Source organism: Dermacentor albipictus, unplaced genomic scaffold (genome assembly GCF_038994185.2).
Source record: "Dermacentor albipictus isolate Rhodes 1998 colony unplaced genomic scaffold, USDA_Dalb.pri_finalv2 scaffold_34, whole genome shotgun sequence".
Lineage (NCBI taxonomy): Eukaryota > Metazoa > Arthropoda > Arachnida > Ixodida > Ixodidae > Dermacentor > Dermacentor albipictus.
In genome coordinates this window covers 1,203,845-1,223,658 of record NW_027225588.1, presented here as the reverse complement: position 1 = coordinate 1,223,658, position 19,814 = coordinate 1,203,845, and the positions used below count along the sequence as shown (strand labels likewise).

General features: G+C 45.8%; 1 protein-coding gene across 5 annotated transcripts in view; it reads right to left on the bottom strand.

The window, feature by feature from the left end:
* The window catches only part of LOC135921217 (carboxypeptidase M-like), an 85,652-nt gene that overhangs the window by 55,747 nt on the left and 10,091 nt on the right, over positions 1–19,814 (bottom strand). For 3 of the 5 annotated variants that reach the window (XM_065455531.2, XM_070529875.1, XM_070529878.1), the window contains exons 2-3: positions 9,680–9,810; positions 5,671–5,898 (exon numbers count right to left, since the gene is read on the bottom strand). In XM_065455531.2, the coding sequence (XP_065311603.1) occupies positions 5,671–5,878 (208 nt within the window). In that variant the 5' untranslated portion in view covers positions 5,879–5,898; positions 9,680–9,810. Of the gene's footprint in view, positions 1–852; positions 976–5,670; positions 5,899–9,679; positions 9,811–17,997; positions 18,071–19,814 lie in introns of those variants that run through there. The other 2 variants (XM_070529877.1, XM_070529880.1) reach the window with 2 other exon arrangements.

Here is a 19,814-nt window from a genome sequence, read left to right as displayed (position 1 = left end):
TAAGGCTTACAAACGACACCCCGTCTCAAGCAGCAAGGATAGCTTGGGCTTGTCTGAACGGCATCAATACCTAGACCATGGACGAGGAGCCTCGTCCAAGTGGAGTCTGCCTTTAATCAAATGATGTAACGTCAAGCACGTGACGTGCTCTTTCACTCGGTGTTCTCATACGTTTTTGCGTTACACGGTGTATATGAGCTCTCTGTGACGCCTGTGTTACGTAACATGCGATAAAACATATCGCGAAAGAAGGGCGGGAGAAGCTTAGGCAGTCAAGTGTGTCTATATGTTTCGCAAGTCGCATTGGCGGTACTGTTCCTTATCGCACTCACTCGCGGAAACAATCAATGCAAGAGTGCTCACTTTCCATATTGTCGCATCCTGGAGTAGATGTTTTGGGAACACTATGGTGTGATAATAGCACGGAAGAAAACTTTCCTCGAAATTCGCGTCATACGAGGTGATGCAATCACGTGCATGGCTTGCCTTGTACTGTTCTTCGTTGCACTTCCTCGAGCCTGGAAGCCGTCGCCCTATCTGTGCCATATTTATCGCAGTGGCCGCTGCTTTTCCGCACGTTACTTGCTAGCCGAAATACATTCACCTTACCCGCCATGGTTGCTCAGTGGCTATGGTGTTAGGCTGCTGAGCACGAGGTCGCGGGATCGAAACCCGGCCACGGCGGCCGCATGTCGATGGGGGCGAAATGCGAAAACACCGGTGTACTTAGATTAGGGTACACGTTAAAGAACACTAGGTGGTCGAAATTTCCGGAGTCTCCCACTACGGCGTGCCTCATAATCAGAAAGTGGTTTCGGTACGTAAAACTCCTTAATTAAAAAAAACATTCACCTTATCAATACTGGGTCACAGTGTTTAGAGGAAATTCTTGCTGCCCTTTTCGGTCCTGCACAGTCTTGCGTTTCGCACACGATTAACAGCCGCATCCATCACCTCAATTTCTTGGTTGGGAAGGTTTACTATCACACTGGGCGCTTGCAGGCACGGGCGCCTCCTCTTTGCGCTCATATATTCCTGTTTTCTTGCGCATGCGTACCAATGGCTTCCCTGCATAGACAGCTGCGTCTGCTTGGTTGCACAGTTTTGTGCATCACTCAGCGCGCAGGTAAACAGAGAGGAGCAATGGGGTAACCATGCCGATTATCAAAATTTAATAACGCAAACGATTTTCTTTTGAAGCGAATCGATTTCCTTGGCTTTTTCGCACGTTTTCGTGGTCCACGGTCAGTGGTTGGAGGTTAGACTTAGCGCCGATGCATAATGCTCAAGAGCGTTTTTTTTTTACATATCATGTGCGTTCGAAAAATGTCAGTATAAATTAATTTCTTGCAAAACCAGCTTCAATACCTTTGGGACAAAACTCGTATGTTATCTTAGCGAGAAAATCATGTACGTATTAGGCGTTATTTGTAATAAGAAACGTGAAGCCGAATGAGCACCTCTCAAGCGCGAGTGAAGGTACGATTAAAAATGGCTGTGTAGCTTGTGCCTAAGTACGCGGAAGCCACAAAGTACCTCGTGTATTCTATACCAATGAGGTTGTTGCTCCTATGAGTGTAGCAGTCTTCGTGCTTCCAAGGTGGCGCTTTGGCGTTGCCTTATGCGCGCTTGCTAAAACGACTGAATCTCAAACTTCTGTGGAAAGACAACCAGCATGTATGGTCCATCGAGTTAGGTAATGAGAGCTTCGCACCGAGCTGCGTAAGAATAACGTAATTTTTAGGGTTACTCCTGCGGAAGTCCGAGACCCATAGTAAGAAAAGAAAATGAATACAAAAAATCCGACCGTATTGCCATGCTGCCGTCAAGTTTCCTAAGCGGCTTCCAGTCGTAGCGCTCTCGGTCGGTGGCTTTCTTTCGGAATTTTTATTCTAAATGCTACTTCGGGCTCGGAACTTGTCTCGGTCTCCTAAAACTTACGTCACCGATTGCGACATTGGCCTTTGCCAGAGAATCTCCTATGACAATTTACATTGCTACAGATGTCCTAAGAGCACATATCTGACACCAGACTACGATTCTCTCACACCGTCTTGCTTCCTTGTCAGCAATGAGGCCACATTCCAACTTTAGCCGAAAGTATTTTAAGACATCAGTCTTACAAACAGATTTCACTCCTGCTACACGATTATCAGCCCCATCATGGTGTTTTCACTGGCCCCAAGTACAACTGCAGACAATCGCAGGCATCAAAAAGAAAGCTGGAGCGCCATTGCAAGCTTTGAAGGAAGCAACTTTGGAATATATTTACAACGTCCACAGATTCCACCAACATGTCTGCACAGGTGGCTCGGTAAAGCTCAACAGTTCAGCTGCTCCAGTCATCATCCCGGCAAAATCTGCAGAAATCAAGTATGACTTCATGTGTTACTGTACTTTGACGGGCGCAGAACTTGCGACACCCTGTGCTGCAGTTGATTTCATTAATCAGGAACCACCACAACAATGGGGTTTTTAGTAATTTGAAAGCATATAAAGCCCAATGTGCCCCAGGTCCAATGTACAAGTGGCCTCAGAAATTAGACACATATATCATCGCAGCCATCACAAGGGACATGATGTAATATTTCAATGGCTTCCCGGACATTGAAACATCAGCGGGAATAAGCACGCTGACGAAGCTGCACGATCTGCACACGGAAGTGGCCAACGTATCTTGATTCCGATTTCGCGAACAGGCGCTGTGGCTGGGCTGCGATTGATGTCACTTGAATGTTCTTTGCTCCTGTGGGACTTGAACATTTGCACCATGTGTCGTTTGCATCAGTTGTCTCCGGATATACACATGGATGTACCGCCTGGGCTACCACTTCGTGAACGGATCATATTGTGTCATCTGTGGCTAAACGTTGCATTTACCGACTCTTATGTCTTCCTTATTGTAACAGCCAACCGCCTGAGGTGCGACACATGCAGCTGTGAAGCGGCACTCGCACACATTATCTGTGTCTGCTCGCGCTATATTGCCGAGACGTAAGTGATTTGCAGACTGATGGACAAATTGCACCATCCTCCACTATCATAAATAAAAGCTCTAGGCCATTGATACCAAAGAACAATCGCGCAGAGGGCCTATACGCGTAACTAAAATCCCTGCTGTCTACGAACTTTCACGATAGACATTAAGAACGTTGCCCCCTACCACTCTATAGTGTACGCGGTTTGTTTGCGCTCATCCCTCCGTACCCTCCTTCCCCTCTCTTTCTCTTTTTATCTCCCTATTCCTTCCTCCCGTGTTGGGTAGCCAACCAGAATTACATCAGGTTAACGTTCTGCCTTTCTACACAATCTTTTTCTGTCTTTTTTTCGCGGCAGCCCAGGTAGAACATACTAATAAGTAACAGGAAGCAAACACTTATATAAAAATCCTTTACCCCCACTGTTAATAACAAAACTAGAAAAAGGACAGTAAGACTTTTCTGACATTGCATGATCCCAACCCAAGCTCCAATAAAGTGCGAAAAGTGCAAAGATATGAAAAAGCCATAGCACATCATGCACTCCCTGTTGTGTCCTCGGACTATTTATCTGGAATTTCCGCTCAGTGCGAATATTTCTGCAGCCATTTTTCGCAATCGTCCCCGTTGTTTTCGCGCTATGCCATAGCCGAGTTGGGAAGGTGTCGGGCTCGATAACATACAATCCTAATATTAATGCTCCTACAGTAACACTTATGAACTGGGTAATGTACTTACAGCAGTTTTCTTTTATGTTTACTCTGCATTCAGTATATGCGTCTAATGTTTCACGCATAAATGTTTAGCTCTTTGCTTAAATTGAGGATTCTGAAATTTAAGACAATGCTGGGAGGAAAGCTTTGACGGCTCCCACGGCATCTTGAAAAACTTCGATGGGGCCACACTGCACCTAAATCATGACGTTTCACAATCACAGTTTTCGTAAAGCATACTTTATAACTTCTGCGATTTGTTTTTATATGACTCGTAGTTTGGAAGCAGTAAACGTTTTAGTTCCCCTGTAAGCGTCCTGTAAAACTTAATGTGCAAAAAATTCCCAATTTACCATAACATTTCCCAGGACCCAATTATTTAGGATTTTTCCTGCAAGTTCCCCCTGAGGTACAATTTATCATCTCGAAGATACCTAACGATACGTGGGATTGTTCCGAAACAACGCAGTAGATAGAAGCCCATAAAGGTCGGAATTGTGCAATTAAGAAAACGTTGTTCATTTCCCTCACCAACCGTAATAATACTACACATCTCTAAATCCTCCCCCCCCCCCCCCCTCGCAGAGCGCCCTTACACCTCCAATAAACTCTTCAAATTTGAATGTGCTGCATTTATTGGCTCCTTCCAATAAATTCTTTCGGCTCTTTGTGCGGTGTCCCTTGAACGGTCGTTTGGAGCGGACGTTGTCCAGCGCATCTCCTCGAAATGAACGCTTCGCTTTGAAAACCTCGCACTCTTTATGGCGGCAAAATTTAGCGATAACGTCACCTTATTTATGATGCCTGGTCAAGTCACAAAACGATTAAAATTGCATGCAGCCTGAAGAAATGAGGCTCTGTCGCTCAGATTTCGTAGAAGATGTAAGAAATGAGACGCCTCTATATGCAAAGCAATCACCATGGTGAGTGCTGCAGGAGACTGCCGCATGCCATAGCGATCACTTCCTGGAGAATCACTAGAAGCACCTGGGCAAGCAAGGACAAAAAGTGGAACCGAGGGACTTGATTGTTCGTTATAACCACGAGAAGCCGATAGTGAAGGCCCGGGAACTGTATCAAAAATTACCTGTTGTTTTTATATAAAATATAGAAATTATACGTAAAAACCTAATACAAGTGCTCAAAAAGACAGCTTGCCACAGGTTAGAATAGAACCCACATTTCCGTATTACACGTGCTATCCTCTACGTACCGTGAGCTGTTGCTGCAACTGACTTCCCCTTCGCTTTGTTTGCCTGTGCACCTTCTGTAGGCCTAGAATTGCTAGCCAGTGCCCGGGTATCAGATGAGGAGCATCGATCCAGCCTTTGGCGTGACATTATAACTCGACTTAGGAGTGCTTAATTGGCAAGCAATCGTTGGTATTATCGTGCATCTAGCAACACGGCACATCAGGAAGATTTCGTAGACCATTATGTTTTCCTTTTTCTACATATTTTTCACCATCAGAAAGGAATGCAAAGGCTCTCGTGTACTAACATGTGGGTGCATGCTAGCAGCGTTCTTAACATGCCTCAGTTTACGACGCATTCAGCTCTTGCACTGTAAGAAACACCATGGACAGCCTCGTAGCCGTTGTCCATGTTATTCGCGTAACACTAATTGTCAAGAGAAGACGCAGGTCAGGGAGAAAAGCTTTAAGGAAATGTGGAGTGTTCGGAATCATGTAAAATTCTTCTATAGCCACTCTGCTTCAAATGTACATGGTTTGGATTACAGATTGCGCTCTCACAGCCGCAAAGCTGAACTTGCGCAACTGCGGAAACAATTGCGTGTGGTCCCACCTATAATATGTCGTAATTTTTTTCTGCTGGGTTACAAAGTCCCTGTCGTCGTTTTCGAGCCCAATTGCTCGGTCTCCCTCAACCAGCACTATCATCGTTAGTAAGCATGGTGCTGTTAGCTTAATCAGGGGATTACGTTTTGCGTAATGGTGACTCAAAATTCATTGCACAAACCTTCGACAGACTTTCCGATTGTGTAGAGCTTGGTGAAATCTGGATAGCGTTCGCTGGTACTCTTCAGGAATGCAGTCATCTCGTCGTGGTCGTAGTAGGCGAATGCTTGGGTGTCGCCCATATTAGGTGGAACGTAGGCTTGACAGCGGTGAACTTCGCAAAGGCATACCAGCAGCGACGACAGCCCGAGCAGGATCCACGACTCCATTGCTGTGCTTGTTCTGTTCTCTGAAACAGTGTAAATGCCACAAGAAACTAGTGATTGCGCTGAGCCTCAATTCTTGAGCTCTTCCGTAAGTCGCAATTACGTCATTAGTATGACAAACTCGGCGAGTTGGTGAATGTTAAATATTGCAAAAAAGGTACCAATGGACAAGGAAAAAATTAAGAACACAGAACACAGTCAAACTGACGTCGTCTACAGCGCGACATTCGATTATAAGGAGCACCTGGTAGGTGCAAACACAAAATTCTTGAATTGATTACGAACCATATTTAACTTAATCATACGGCAAAACCCGGCGCGGTATCCCAGAGGGTATCGCGCTGCGCTGCAGAGCTCGAGCGAGTCCGATTCCGGCCACATTAGCTACCGTCCGATGGGGGCGAGAAGGCACAGACGCTCGCGTAACGTGGAGTGGGTGCCCTTTGGAGAAGGTCAGTTGGTCATCGAAATTATTGTGGCCCCATGCTAGGGCGTGCCTCAAAATCAGACATTGGGTTTGACATGGTAAACTGCAGGATTCAGTTTTTAATTTATTCGCATGTAAGGGGCACCTCGAGTTTCTGCAAAAATTTTAATATGTTGACTTCATTATCTTTCGCATTTTCGTCGCACCGTCATAGATTGGAATGCATTGCGTGTAGCCCTAGACTTAGTGATTTGTTCCGCGTAAGTATCGGAATATTATCACGTGAAAACATATTAGACGTACTAAGGCATTAGTGCTATTATTGTGTAATTGCTTTGCTAGCGCTTAAACAATGTGCAACCCTATCTTATTTTTTTGTAATATAAATCTTGTATTGTAGCATAACAAGGTTGCTCTTATTCTGTCAAGTGTTTAGTTTCCTTTGAGACAAGGTAGCTTTTCATTACTTTATTATACGCGGGCGGATCAAAAAATATTTTCCCTAATTTTTATTAACCAAAATAAGGCACATACAGGTAAGTACAACACTATTCTACGCACCTTGAACTTTTTGTCCACATAGTCCCCATGCCGGTTCACACATTTGCCCGATCCCCATACGCATCGCCATTCACGCGGGAAATGCCTGTCGGCCACGCATGCGGCCACCCCGAAAGCTCAGTATTATGCATGTCTTCACGGCATTTTGCGAACTCGCACAACCACCACTTCACAATTCTCAAAGCGAGACACCTTTTTCCATACGTGGGCTACATTTCCCTTTGGATTTCGGTAGGCGTTCGTCCCTTGCTCTACAGAAAACGCATCACACTTCGTTGCTCGTACACTGTCGACGTGTGAAGCACAACTGCCATCTTCAACAGCTGACAGCAGCGCCGTGCCGGGGAGCTACCGCCAGATAAGGATAGGCCGCTTCAAGACAGGTCCACCGCGGGGCATGGATATGCTGATTTCGCGTTTACATCCACAATTTGGCTAAAAAAATAGGGGCAAAGACTTTGTGATTTGCCCTCGCTGGTTGGTATTTTTTATTTCTTGTGGACGCCAACACCTTTCCGGCCTCAGTAAAAGCTCACCGCATACATGACATGCATGACATGAACAGTGGGAGGAGAATATTACGAAAAAAATCTGGAAACACCTAAGCACTTCTTATGAGTTCTGAATACGAAAGCATTAATGTCCAATGGAACGCCGATGAGTGGACCTTCGAATTATGCACTTCTCGTGGGCAAGCGAGCGCGTTGAGAGCCTTGGCCAACACCTCCAAGGTAGCACAAGGCCGGTGCACATCGATCCGTGACATCGTGCTACGTTGTTCGGCTGCCATATAATCTAATATAGTAAGCCGCCGTTCTTAGAGAACTGAGCTGTAGTCCGCATTTCTAGTTAGATACCGAAAACACTCACAACACTTACGCAGCACATGACGCAGCAGAACTAAAGCACAAAACCAGTACTTTGCAGTTCCGAACCACCCGCCACGCATAAGCGACGACTATCAGATGGATTACCGTTTTCTGCAACCGCAGCTCTCAAGTGACCATTTCTGAAATACTTCTGCACAGGAGATGGGACGCGAAGGTGTGACGACGTATGCAATTACTTCCACGAAGCGATCAAGCCAGCACATGCCGATTCCAACCTATATTGCAGCGCACAACGCGTGATTATCTAGGGCTTTATCTTTATAGAAGAAAACTGCATTGATAAGCAAAGAGACTCAGGTAAGTGACTAGTTGCAACAACCACGGCAACCATGTGACCTTCGCTTCAGATGGTTGTTCCTTATATTGTGTACTTGTACGTACGCGACGATCTAACGACGTAGTCGGTAACTGGTTGCAATCGATGAAGCCAGCACGCGTTACTCTCTATCTGGTTGCCCCTACTGGTACGTTTGGCGCAAAATATCTTTTTTTCGCATGTTGCAAACCTCGTTGTCTTGATTCTTTTATTCTGTATGAAAACTTAAAGGTTTCCAGGCGCTGCAGGGTGGCTACGGCCTGAATACGCAGCTTCCTGATCATGTTACTCTTACGTGGTATACCTCTGCTGTGTCGAAACATTTATATTTTTTTATAGAAGCACAAAAGGGAGCAAGGAGGAACTCAACGTGGTGGGGAGAATCATCAAGTTGACATGAAGGGATAACGCGAATGGGTCAGTATTGCCATAATTAATTTCGCCGTCATGCTGCGCACTTTGAGTGAGCAATGGACAGTTCATTTGCATACGTTTGCAGAAACACTGCTGCAAGAACACACGGCACCTCAGCAACACTGCTCGTTCTAGGCCGATCCAATAAATACAAGACAACATTTTAAATCAGGTTGAGAAGTAGCATGAATTGAAAGCACAGATTCGCGGAACATCAACGAACTCATTATTGCGTGTAATCATATATCAACTAGTAGCAAAATCCCTAGTAATAATACGTTGTAGTATTATTACAGATCAATTGCACATTACTAATGCACCTTATTGTATCATGACCTCAAGACGCTGTTTTCAAATCCCTTGCAATGAAGAATGACACAATTTTTTAACAAAGACTCTGAGTGTTCTCTACAGCTAGAAAAATACATACTCCGGAGTGATGTTTCCTGCAGCTTGATTACAGGACCGAGGAAAGATGAATATGTCGGACCTCGTGTCTCAATACAACAAGTAAATGACTATGAAAAATACAGAACTAAATGATGTGGAACGTATCTGTATATGGGGGAAAATACTAAGGAGCCTTATTATTGGTAAAACAAGCATGACTGAGTCGGCTGCGAACATTCGTTGTATCTCTTCTAATGAAGGGATGAATTTATCGTTATGACAAGATATTTATAGTTTTGAACTTCTGGAGTTGTTGTAGTCAGAATGTTCAATTAGTTGGTGCTGATATTTTAGCTCTACTGGACTAAAATATATTGCCCTTTGTTTTAGATATATTTAGCGGTAATATGTTGTTCCTGAAGCATTTGCTTATGTTTTCTACTTTCTGTTGGTAGCACTTTCTATTTGACAGATTTTCTTGCCTGAGAATAAAACTACCATACCGTCAGCATACATTATTGCTGCGCACTTATCAAGCCTTTGTGGAAGGTTGTCAATATGGAGGAAAACAGTATCGGTCTCAACACTTCGCTCCTACGGAACACCATGTGAAATAGATAAGTTATACAAAAGGTTGCCTAAGTGTATACGCTTTGTTTGATGTCCTCGAGGTAGCTGCCAAATAATTTTATACTGTTGTCCCGAAATTCATAACGTTTTTGCTTGTGTAGACCAAATAAAGAAGGTGTATGACAAACAGAATTGTACACTGTCGCACAGAAGTTACGTAAACAGAAGTAACTTGCCTCAGAATGGGTTGCCTGCGTTTCTATAGGTTGACGCAACTTTTTCACAAGCGGTCTTGTCTGCCTTGGCCCGATAATTCTAGCGGATTAGTAGGGGGACGTCACGTGCGTTCGTGGCCGGCGGCGGCGGTCTGTAAATAAAGAGACCGAAAAAAAGAATGTGTTCTGACATTTGGCGTTTCTAGGCATCGTTGCATGGAGGACGGGGTTGAAAAACGAGAAGAAGAGAGCGGGCAGCTGCAAGGCAGCAGAGAAAAGAAAGTCGCAGTTTCGCCTGAAAGGCCAAGCATCGATTGCGATACCAAATTATTAGACTGCTATACGAAGTAATGATAGTATTCTTAACGGCCGTATAAACTTGTAAACATTCGCTTACGAACTAATATAACAAGCGTGATGTCACGCATGCAAAAGCAAACATTGAACACATCTCACTTGATGACCCCACACAGTCGCTGTGAAAACGCTAGAGTCAGGAAGCGCGGCAGCAGTAGCGAGCGAATTGACCTTCGTGCTGCCTCTCGCTTCAACGCGGACTAAGCGGCGATAACTTAAATGGCCTTACTTCGCTGGTCACGAATAAAGCCCGCGGGAACGGCCAGGATACGCGCATGCTCACGTTGCAGTGTTGATATACAGTTGATGGCAGTAGCGCTATGCTAGCGGAAATTTGTTGTATACTATTACTGTGACGACCACGAGCGCAGTGCTTGGGCGCTCCCGCTGCTGCTTTTAACAAAATGCGCCGTGCCAACTAAATATAGTACGATTAACGCGGCAAGTGCCCAGTATGGCAATGATGCGTTGCGGCATAGCGAAATTGTTGGTGGCACCAGGAATCCTTGTCAGCTAATTTATGCATTCTCGCTAATAGAGACCTTTAGCGTGTCCACTATTCGGGCAAACGGGGGCGGTTTGGGCGGATGTGCGGGGGCGTAAACGTCAGTGGCTAGAGTGGTGCAGCCGCCTGGTGGCGTAGAGTTCAACCAGGCAAATACAGAGCTAAAATTGCAGTAACCCACTATATCCTGCTTCACTGCTCGTACAAATTTTCGGCAGCGGCGTAATTGTGAAGACGATTACGTCGCTGTCAAAAATTTACACATAAGCTAAGAATATAGTAATTGGCACTCTGTTTATGTGGTTGAGCTTTGAACAATTAGCTGGCGTCACCAATCTGGTCACTCACGTTTACGCCCCCGCTCATCCGGCAATCCACCAGCGCTTGCCGGATTACCGGACGCATTGAAATTCTCTAAAAACTCCGTTAGCACAGTACGTGGCTCAGAATAAGTGGACCCACCAGTTACTAGAACGCTTTAGCATAGAATAAAGAACGAACTTTAGAGAAGGCAAACTGTAGCTTCTGCAGTGGTACCAAAAAAAGCAGCGGCAGCGCATGGATCTTACTTAGGTGGACGTCAGATGGCGCTGCTCAACCAGGAAGCGGAAGTGCGTTTTTTCAGAGCAAAATCCAATATGGGCGGTACTTTTCACCGATGGCGCACGCTGGTACGCTCCGAGCCTGCACTGCCGGCTATACGGCATGCCTCAATGCCTTGGCTGCCACGTAGCCGGTGCGTTCTAATTGCCAGGAGACCAAAGAGACTTTACCACGGTGTAAGAGTAGTTTAGGCGAGAGAACGCCCGCGCCCAGCGCCCTGTCATAACATGCTACTTTTGGAGGCAGCCGACAGATGGTGCGACCAACTTTTCCCCGCTCCGCGAGCGACCGGGCCACACCGGCGCCAGCGCTATACCAGGCCCCCAACACTCTCAAGTTGACCAAATAGCCACAGAGGGCTATTTGGCGCTGCTAAAGAAACAGGCATGGTACCCCAATTAAAAAGGTTCCCCGTTGAGCGCATTATCTCCAGCGCCGTAGTAAGCCCAATTTTAACCTACAAACTTCCTTTAACAATAACCGAAGCGTTTCATTTACATGACAAAAAGTACAAAATTATTATTCCAAATTTACATTGTGCTCTTTATTACAAACTTTTTTGTTTTTGCCATGTTAAACGCAAAATAGCGCTCAGCATCGTCGACCTCCCACGTGACCTCTGGCCTGGATTTAAAATTTTTACCGGTATGTTCGCGCTCACGGCAGGTACGGATTCTTTGGTTCGTACATCGGTTGGTTATTTTGCACTTAAAGCAGTTTATTGCGCTTCGATATATGGCGTTATTTAACTTGGGGTCTAAGCCCGAAAGCTAGGTTTGAGTCATGAGCCGTGTGACACAGGTCTGCATCGAAATGGGAGCTGGGTCCTGCTGCGACTGGGGACAGCAATATCGGTGAGTCGTTTAACATCGCTGCTTAAATCGCTGTGTAATTTATTCGTCTCGTTAACTTACAGGCGCAGGCAAGTTAACGAACTAGGTGCTGCATTACATATGGGCAGTCAGGACCCTCCGTTGCTGCTTTCGAAATAAACTTTCACTTGTGATACCATCATTATACACACATTCACGAAAGAAAAAGCGATATCGGAACGCGCGTCACACTTTTCATGTCGTTGTAGCCGTAGCCATGGGTGACTGAGTAGCCTTATCGATATATATATCTTTTCGAGGCTATCGGCAACTTCTTTTGTTCACAGAACCGAATAACCCTTTGATAAGCTGAAACTAATGTACAGAATTTAATGTATTCAACACTTGCACGCATGATAATTCGTCCATGTGTGCATCCATCCTGTTGGTTCCAAATGTTCTTGCTGTTCAGCTCGGGTTACCTCAGGACATTTTTGCAGTAGTGAAGCGGTGCATCACGTTCATGCACAAAAATAATGCATCGTTTCTAATAGCTTCATGTCTTTCATCTATTTGGTTTTCAAACCAGCAGTGTGATCTTTTTTAGTGTATAAATGAGCGCACAAAGGTTCTCATTTGTGATCTCAATAATACTTAAGCTGGTAATATGCATTGTAGTTATGCAGACATCAATTTTACGGAGAGTAACAATATTTATTTACCATGCTGCTTAAGCACCCTAGAACAAACAGTGCACATTTGCATGCGTTCTGTAGTCACAAACCATCACAATGTATATGTCGCACCTTTTCGCATTTTATATTGCAAAATTGTACTTATTCCATTTCTGATGCAGTCAATATTTCTGTTCCAGACATGCAGTAATGAGGACAGCATCAGTATAAAGCGACACACTCCATGCACTAAACAGAAGCTGCTGCCTGCTACAACAAGGTCATTGTGTGGATTTTGGCTGCTACTACAAAGTAAACAACACCTGGTTCAGAAATAAATATGCTTGATATATGCTGTATTGGCTTGCTAGTATTGAGGTGGTTGGGCCTTAAGACGGGTTTGCAGGGAGAGGCATTTGTATTGCAGTGAACAAAAATAGGTTGGTGGTGTTGACAGTAAAGACTCGTGAAGGTGCAGGGACACCTCAGCTGCTGGCACACTAATCAACATGGCAATTGCCTCTGAAAAAGACGACAGTTATGAAAAATAAAGCAACGTTGTCCCGACACATTGTTTTATTATGCATACTACACTAAAAGCTTCCACAGTTAAGGGCCCTTAGTACCAATAGTTGATTCATTCCAATAATCCACTTTTTTTTGCAGCGAAACATTCTGCTGCTGGTGGCAGTAAGCCAGCGCCAGGCACGTGCTCTTGACAGTGTGGTAGTGGCCCTGCAACAGTAGTATCGGTGCCCTCACTGTCCCCAGTCGAGCCGCCAGAAGACGTATTATAAGGGAGCTTTCATTTTATTATTTTGTTTATTTTTCAAGAACATGAAAAAAATTATTGAAGTAAACATTTTGCTGTGCATATTAGGACACTTGTAACACGCACTTAGTACCTCTTCGAAATAGGCAAAAACGCAAGACAACCTGTGCCACTCTTAGACCATGTAAATGAAAAATACACTAATGCAGCATACACTTCATTGTGCTGTTTGTTCTTTCTATGTGCAAGAATACAGTGCGTGTTGATTAGCCACAAGATGAACGGTGTCTGTAATTCAGAATGAAGAGACAGGAAACAGCAGGAGCTTAATAATGCTATCACCTATAGACTGTGCATATGACTGCAACACTCCGCGATTCAACCACGCCATTACATGCATGTTCGATACCACATATTCTTTAACAATGTCATATATTTGCATGTACTAATTTTCACACATCGTAAGCCCTTGCATAGCTCACTTCTAATGTATCCATTTCATAGGCCGAATTGTACACTTTGTCCTTTTGTGTTGTATGAAAAACGGCATCCCTACAGTCGGATACAACTTCAGGCTCCACCCAGATGACCAAAGCCCGGTAGCCGCTTGCCGCCAAGTCTAAACAAATAGTCCCTCTCCAACGAGTGGGTATTAGTGCGTCCGGCGGCACGACGTCACTCTAGAGTGCGTGCCTATTGATGCAGGCTTGTGTTCACCTGCCTTTACAGCGCACATTCCGCGGCCTCCTAAAGTTGTATCCGGCTATAGAATCACGTAATGCCTTGCACCAGTTGCATAGATTATAGCAACTTGAAATCACAAAATGATCAGGAACAGAAATCTGTAAAGGCATCCAAGCAAAGCTGGCTGGCCACACTTTCATTATGAGGGGGCTGTAAAAAGGTCTCGCCAAATATTCCCATGAGGTACTTGAATAATATGTGGTGTTTGGCACTTCTTTAGAATCAAAATCAGATTACAGTGAATGTTGTGTACCACGTCAAAACAAACTGAGCTTGGTTATCTGCACAGTTTGTAATGGAAGCTTCTGCTTCACATTGGAAACAAACTGCTCTGTCCAGTAAAATTTTGAGACCGGTATGGCACCTGTTATGTCAACAGTGTCAATATACAAATTACACTTTTCACAGGCCATTGATTACACCATTATTTTTGTAAGACGGTTCTTTCAATCAGTGCTTGTATTACATGAGCAGGTGGATTTGAAAGCAAAGCTTTGTTTGCAAACCTTCAGACTTCCATAATTCTGTGCCAAGTTGTTGGCATGTTGTCGAATAGCTCACTTTATCGGTCCTCCGCCAAGGAAGCTCAATACTCTATTTGAAGTTGGATCGCACAACAATTCGACGGCACACAAAGAAGAGTAACACATAGCAGAGCGTTCTGCTGTGTGTATTTCTCTTCTTTGTGTCCCGTCGAATTGTTGTGCAATTCAACTTCAAGCTCCTATACCAATACACTCAGTCTTCAACCTCACCAATGCTCTAGTTACTAGGCCATAATAGCGCACATCTTTGAAATGTCCCAACAGAAATTATCTCTCCAAAAAATCACATTTTTAAGCTTTTTACAGCACAGGTGTATGCACGTGCCATATTCTTTACCACTAAACTCACAGGAATGCCAAAATGCCAAAACTCAATGCAAAAATATGCTGCATGTCGTTCATCCTACTTTGGCATTGCGACAAGCTTTTACTCCTTTGAGCGTATCACGTTTTGTGCAATCATTGCTCTAAAGCTGTAGAAAAGGTCTATTTGCTCTGCAATTTTTATTTTTATCATGGCGGGTTAAAGACCCACTTTTCATTGGCATTTGCACCGCATTTCTCCCGATATGTAATTTTGCCTTGGTGGTTCACGACACATCTTCATGCACACCGAGTTCTGCAGAGCATTGGATCTGCATTGTTCTACTGCTTAAGAAATAAAGCCCCATTATGAGATGAAAATATATGATCTATCCATCCAGAATAACGCTGCCCCCCCCTTCCCCCCGAAAGAAGATACACTGAACCGCTGGCACATGCATCAACAGTGAACAGAGCAAACAATCTGAAGTATTTTGTTCATGCAAGCCAGCACACTGAGATTTTCAATGCATTTTCATTTCGCCACAAATGCATAGGCACAACCAGCTTGGCGCAACATCCAAATCTCCCGCTGCAACAAATCGTGCAACGCCTCGGTGTTTCATAGTGCGGCCGATAGATGACGCCTGACCAAAATTCAGCATTATGCATACTAAGTAACTTCATGAATGAAGAACCCCAAGTTCTGGATGAGATTAGCATTCATAGGTTACTTAACACAATTTGTGATATCCATTTATCTATTTATACCTAATTAACTTCTTTCCCAAGAATGTGAGCCATTTGGAAGGCACCCTGACAGACAAGAAGAAGAATCGGCAAAAAGTCAGCAACCAGCGACAAAGTTAGTATCATAGGCAGCCGCATGTGAGATGTCGGTAACACAAAATATAAGTCGGTTGCACAGAAGTGACAAATTAGGCAATATGGCGTGTCTAGACATTGCTTCAATGCTAATCACAGTAACGCTGACATTGGAGGCGCCTTAATTCCTACGTACGTTCCGTGGACACACCCGACTGCGTTCGTAATGTTCCCGCGAAGTAGGAAGCATTCTTTTATGTATGCCCGCTCAGCCACACTATTCGGGAAAGCTAGCCACCGCTTACGCACTGCCGCATCGATAAGCGCGTCAGACACATCTCTGACACTGGGGCTAACAGTAGTTTGATGATTTCCAATGTAACGCTCGGCGCCGACGCTTCCCTGAAAACTCCCAGTCCCGTAGAAACGCAGGGCGCAGAGGACTTCCTCTTCGACGGTGAGCGAATGAAGCCCGCCACGCTGTCTCCGCAGACGAGAGTCTTCGACTAGGTCGTCACACAGCCAGCGCACTGATGTCTTCGACAGGCAAAAATTACGCTGAAACTCGACGTCGGTCATGTAGATGAACGGGTTTAGACGGTCATACTGCCGCTTGCTGCAGCTGGATTCAATGCCACAGGCTGCTGCCGCCGCCATGTTCCCGGGTTCAACTCGGAGGGGATTTCGCGATGTACGAGTTTAGCACGAGTTCGCCTGTCAATCAAAACCAGAGGTCACGCCCCGCGCGAGGCATGTAACTCTTCTGCGCGCACCCACCACGGTTAGGCCACGCCCAACTTATCTTTCGGCAACAGCGACGCGTTGTCGAGCTGAGAGGCGTCAACAATCTTGGCAGCCGACATAAAACACGCACAACGCACTGTCATCGGTGATGTACTCAGCACCACTATCAAAAACAAAGCGTTGACTGTCGCTGGCTTATGCATACATCTTCTCGGGCGGAGATGGCCCCACAACGCGGTTTCATTACCTGCATTGTGGCGACGTAGCGCACGGTAAATAATTATCGCCACGTCACTGTAGCTCCCAGCAAGGCGTCGATCCGCCTAGGGGGACGACGATGTTGAGGAGTGCGCATCGCATTAGTCCTCTGAGATGGCTGCTCTGTCACCGGCGATGTGTCGGAGCCACAGCGTCGTAAATACGATCAGCGTCCGAGAATCGCTCTCTTTTCTAGACCCGGTGCAATGTCATTTCTTTATCACAAGACGGTACCCTCAACCATAGAGTTTCTCACTACATTACCTAGAGGGAAATCTGGCGCTGCTGCGCTGTGGTATGCATGGGAATGCCCGTATATTGTGACTTCGGGTTGGCATCGTTCTCGTAGAGACAGGACACCTTGAAGACGCGCTTGGCAATTACCGTTCCGTCTGTCACAATTATTCATTTTCTACTAGAACAGCACGTGAGAAGCGTTTGAAAAGCACTTGAAAAGCACTTGAAAAGCACGTGAAAAGCTTTATTATAACACGAAAACATGTTTTGTTTAACTATGAGAAATTGTTATTGTGTGTACGACTACATGTTACCTAAAAAGTATCAGCGGGCCGCTAAAGTTGGAGGACAGACGACAAGGTTCGCGCTCGCTTTGAAACAGTTGGGCCTTTTTTTTGCTTTTCTTCGCTTGGTCATGCATCGTGGGTGAGTAAAGACGTAATATGCGCGAATGGACACATTTTATCAAGATTTTACTTTGAGAACGCGTTATTTATGTAGCCATATCTACGTTTTAGACGAAGCCTCTTACAACACCAGCCAACACGAGCCTTGCAGACACATATACCGTCATTCCCATGACGGCACGGTGCCCCCTTAAGAAACTCCCATAGACAGTGGCGCCAGATTAACCTCTAGGTGTTATAGTGAGAAACTCTATGCCTTCAACAGTTCCAGCACCTTTCTCCGTTCGAAGTCTCATTTCATAACGGCACACAAGAGCCCTCACCTGCCAAAATGCGAGTGCTGCGGTGTCGTTACGATATCCATCTGCGAGCACTGCTGCCTCCAGCAGAGGCAATCCGCAAGCACCTTGGACCACGGAGCAAGAAATATTTGGGAGTGGAAACTCCGCTGTTTGCGGCGACCAGAAAAGGTCACAAGCCCGCGGAGCCGTTTAAAACCCCTCAATTTTTCAAAAGTAATGCCATTCTTAGAGCTTTCCGCCACCCCGCTCACCCTGGCGCGTCCTCCTCCACGCCTCCTGTCGCCCCAGGCTCCTCCGCTCCCCCATTGGCCAATCTGTGTCACCTGGAAGCAGGCGCCGCGCTTTTGTATATTTTTTTTCTTTCTAGCGTGGAGCAGGAGTCGCGCTTTTGTATAATTTTTCTTTCCAGCACGCGCCGGCCTCCACTGTTGGGCCTGCGCGACGAAAGCACGGCAGGCGGACTGACGGAGCGCGTTAGTGTAATAGAATATGCAGCGCCGAGAACTTAATTGCGATGCCATGCTGCTGCGCCTTCGGTTGCCGCAACAGACACAGCGAGGGCAAAAAGCTTTTTGCTTTGCCGTCCGGCGGACGCAACGCAAAAAGAAGTGTGGATTCGCAGGATCGGGTGGGCTGACTTCGAGGAAGTGGCAAAGAACGCACGGCTTAGTGAAGTAAGGGCCCCGGCTACTCACAACCTCTTATTTTGAGCCTAGTTCACGCCTTCCGCTTCGAAAAAGTGTGTGTTCATGCTCTGCGTAGTTTTTAGCGCGTTGTTTGACTTGTTTTTCGAATGTGCTCTCTTTGTTTCATGTAGTTTCGTCTTGCGGTGAAATGCACGCTTCTGCAGCTGGCCTGTGACATAAAAGCGACTTTATTCAGGGAGTGTTTTGAGCTCCACCAGAAGTTAGCACATTCTCGACGCTTTTGGAAGGCTCACTATGACTTACGATACAGTCATTTAGCTTCGAATGTACGCCCGCATGTATTGATTTGGTTTGTGGCGATTAACGTTTTTAACGTTCCGAAGCGACTAAAGCTAGGATGGAGGTCGTAGTGGATGGCTCCGGATAACTTTATCTAGCTCACCTGGGGATGATTAACGTGCACTTTGATCGTAGAGTCGTACGTGGGCCGGTAAATTCCTCGTTGGCGTTTCATAATACTCGCGCGCTAGCGCTGCTGTAGAAGTTGGCGCCTCGGCGCGATTGTATTTCTTCAATAAATTTTAGTTACTAGTTGTAAGAACTTGTCATTATTTCGTATTATTGACGGCGCCTCCAGGGCACCAAAGCGGCAACGGGAACACCAAAGCTAGAACCAGGGCTGGATGGGGCTCGCCGAAGCCTGTGCATGCCAAGGGGGTATAAGATCGCGGACAGCCAATTTTGTATGCGAACACTCCCTGCGACGCCTGCATTAGTGTAATGGTTACGTGCTCTTCAGAGGCCTCCGTTAGCCATTACATGTGCCCTCTTGGAGCAGTACTGGTAAAAAAAACAATATATCGTCACGATTACTAAAGCACCCCGCAATGAAAAAAACGGCCCTGTTGCCAGGCATTGCTGACCGCACACAGCCGGAATCTCTCACGCGCCAACCGAACAAAAGTGTCCTGCAGGTACATGAATGAACCTACGAAACCAGGTACACATACTTTCACGCTGTCAACACCTGAAACTTTGGTAATTACGCGCGTGTTTGAGTACGCCGCGTGCTTGCGTCGTGTTTCAGCAACACGAACTCTCAACGTCGCGCGCTTTACGCCTAGAATACGCCTTGAATAGTGGTCATTTCCTCTATTTCTTCTGCAATTCGAACACGAAATTCTAAAGGCCAGTTACCGAGTGACGAAGAAAGATCTCGATTGAAAAAACTGTTCCGCAGGGCTCGAACGAACTTTTCTGTGGATTTCCTCCCGTAGCGTGTTAGCCGTCGTCTGCTACGGCAGGCCCACCACCAGTGGCGCAACCATCGAGGCCGCGCCGAGCGGAGGAGGAGGGAAGCGAATGGCGGTACTTTGGGAGATTGAGGGGTTTTAGAGCCGTTATCGTGCTGGCGGCGCCTG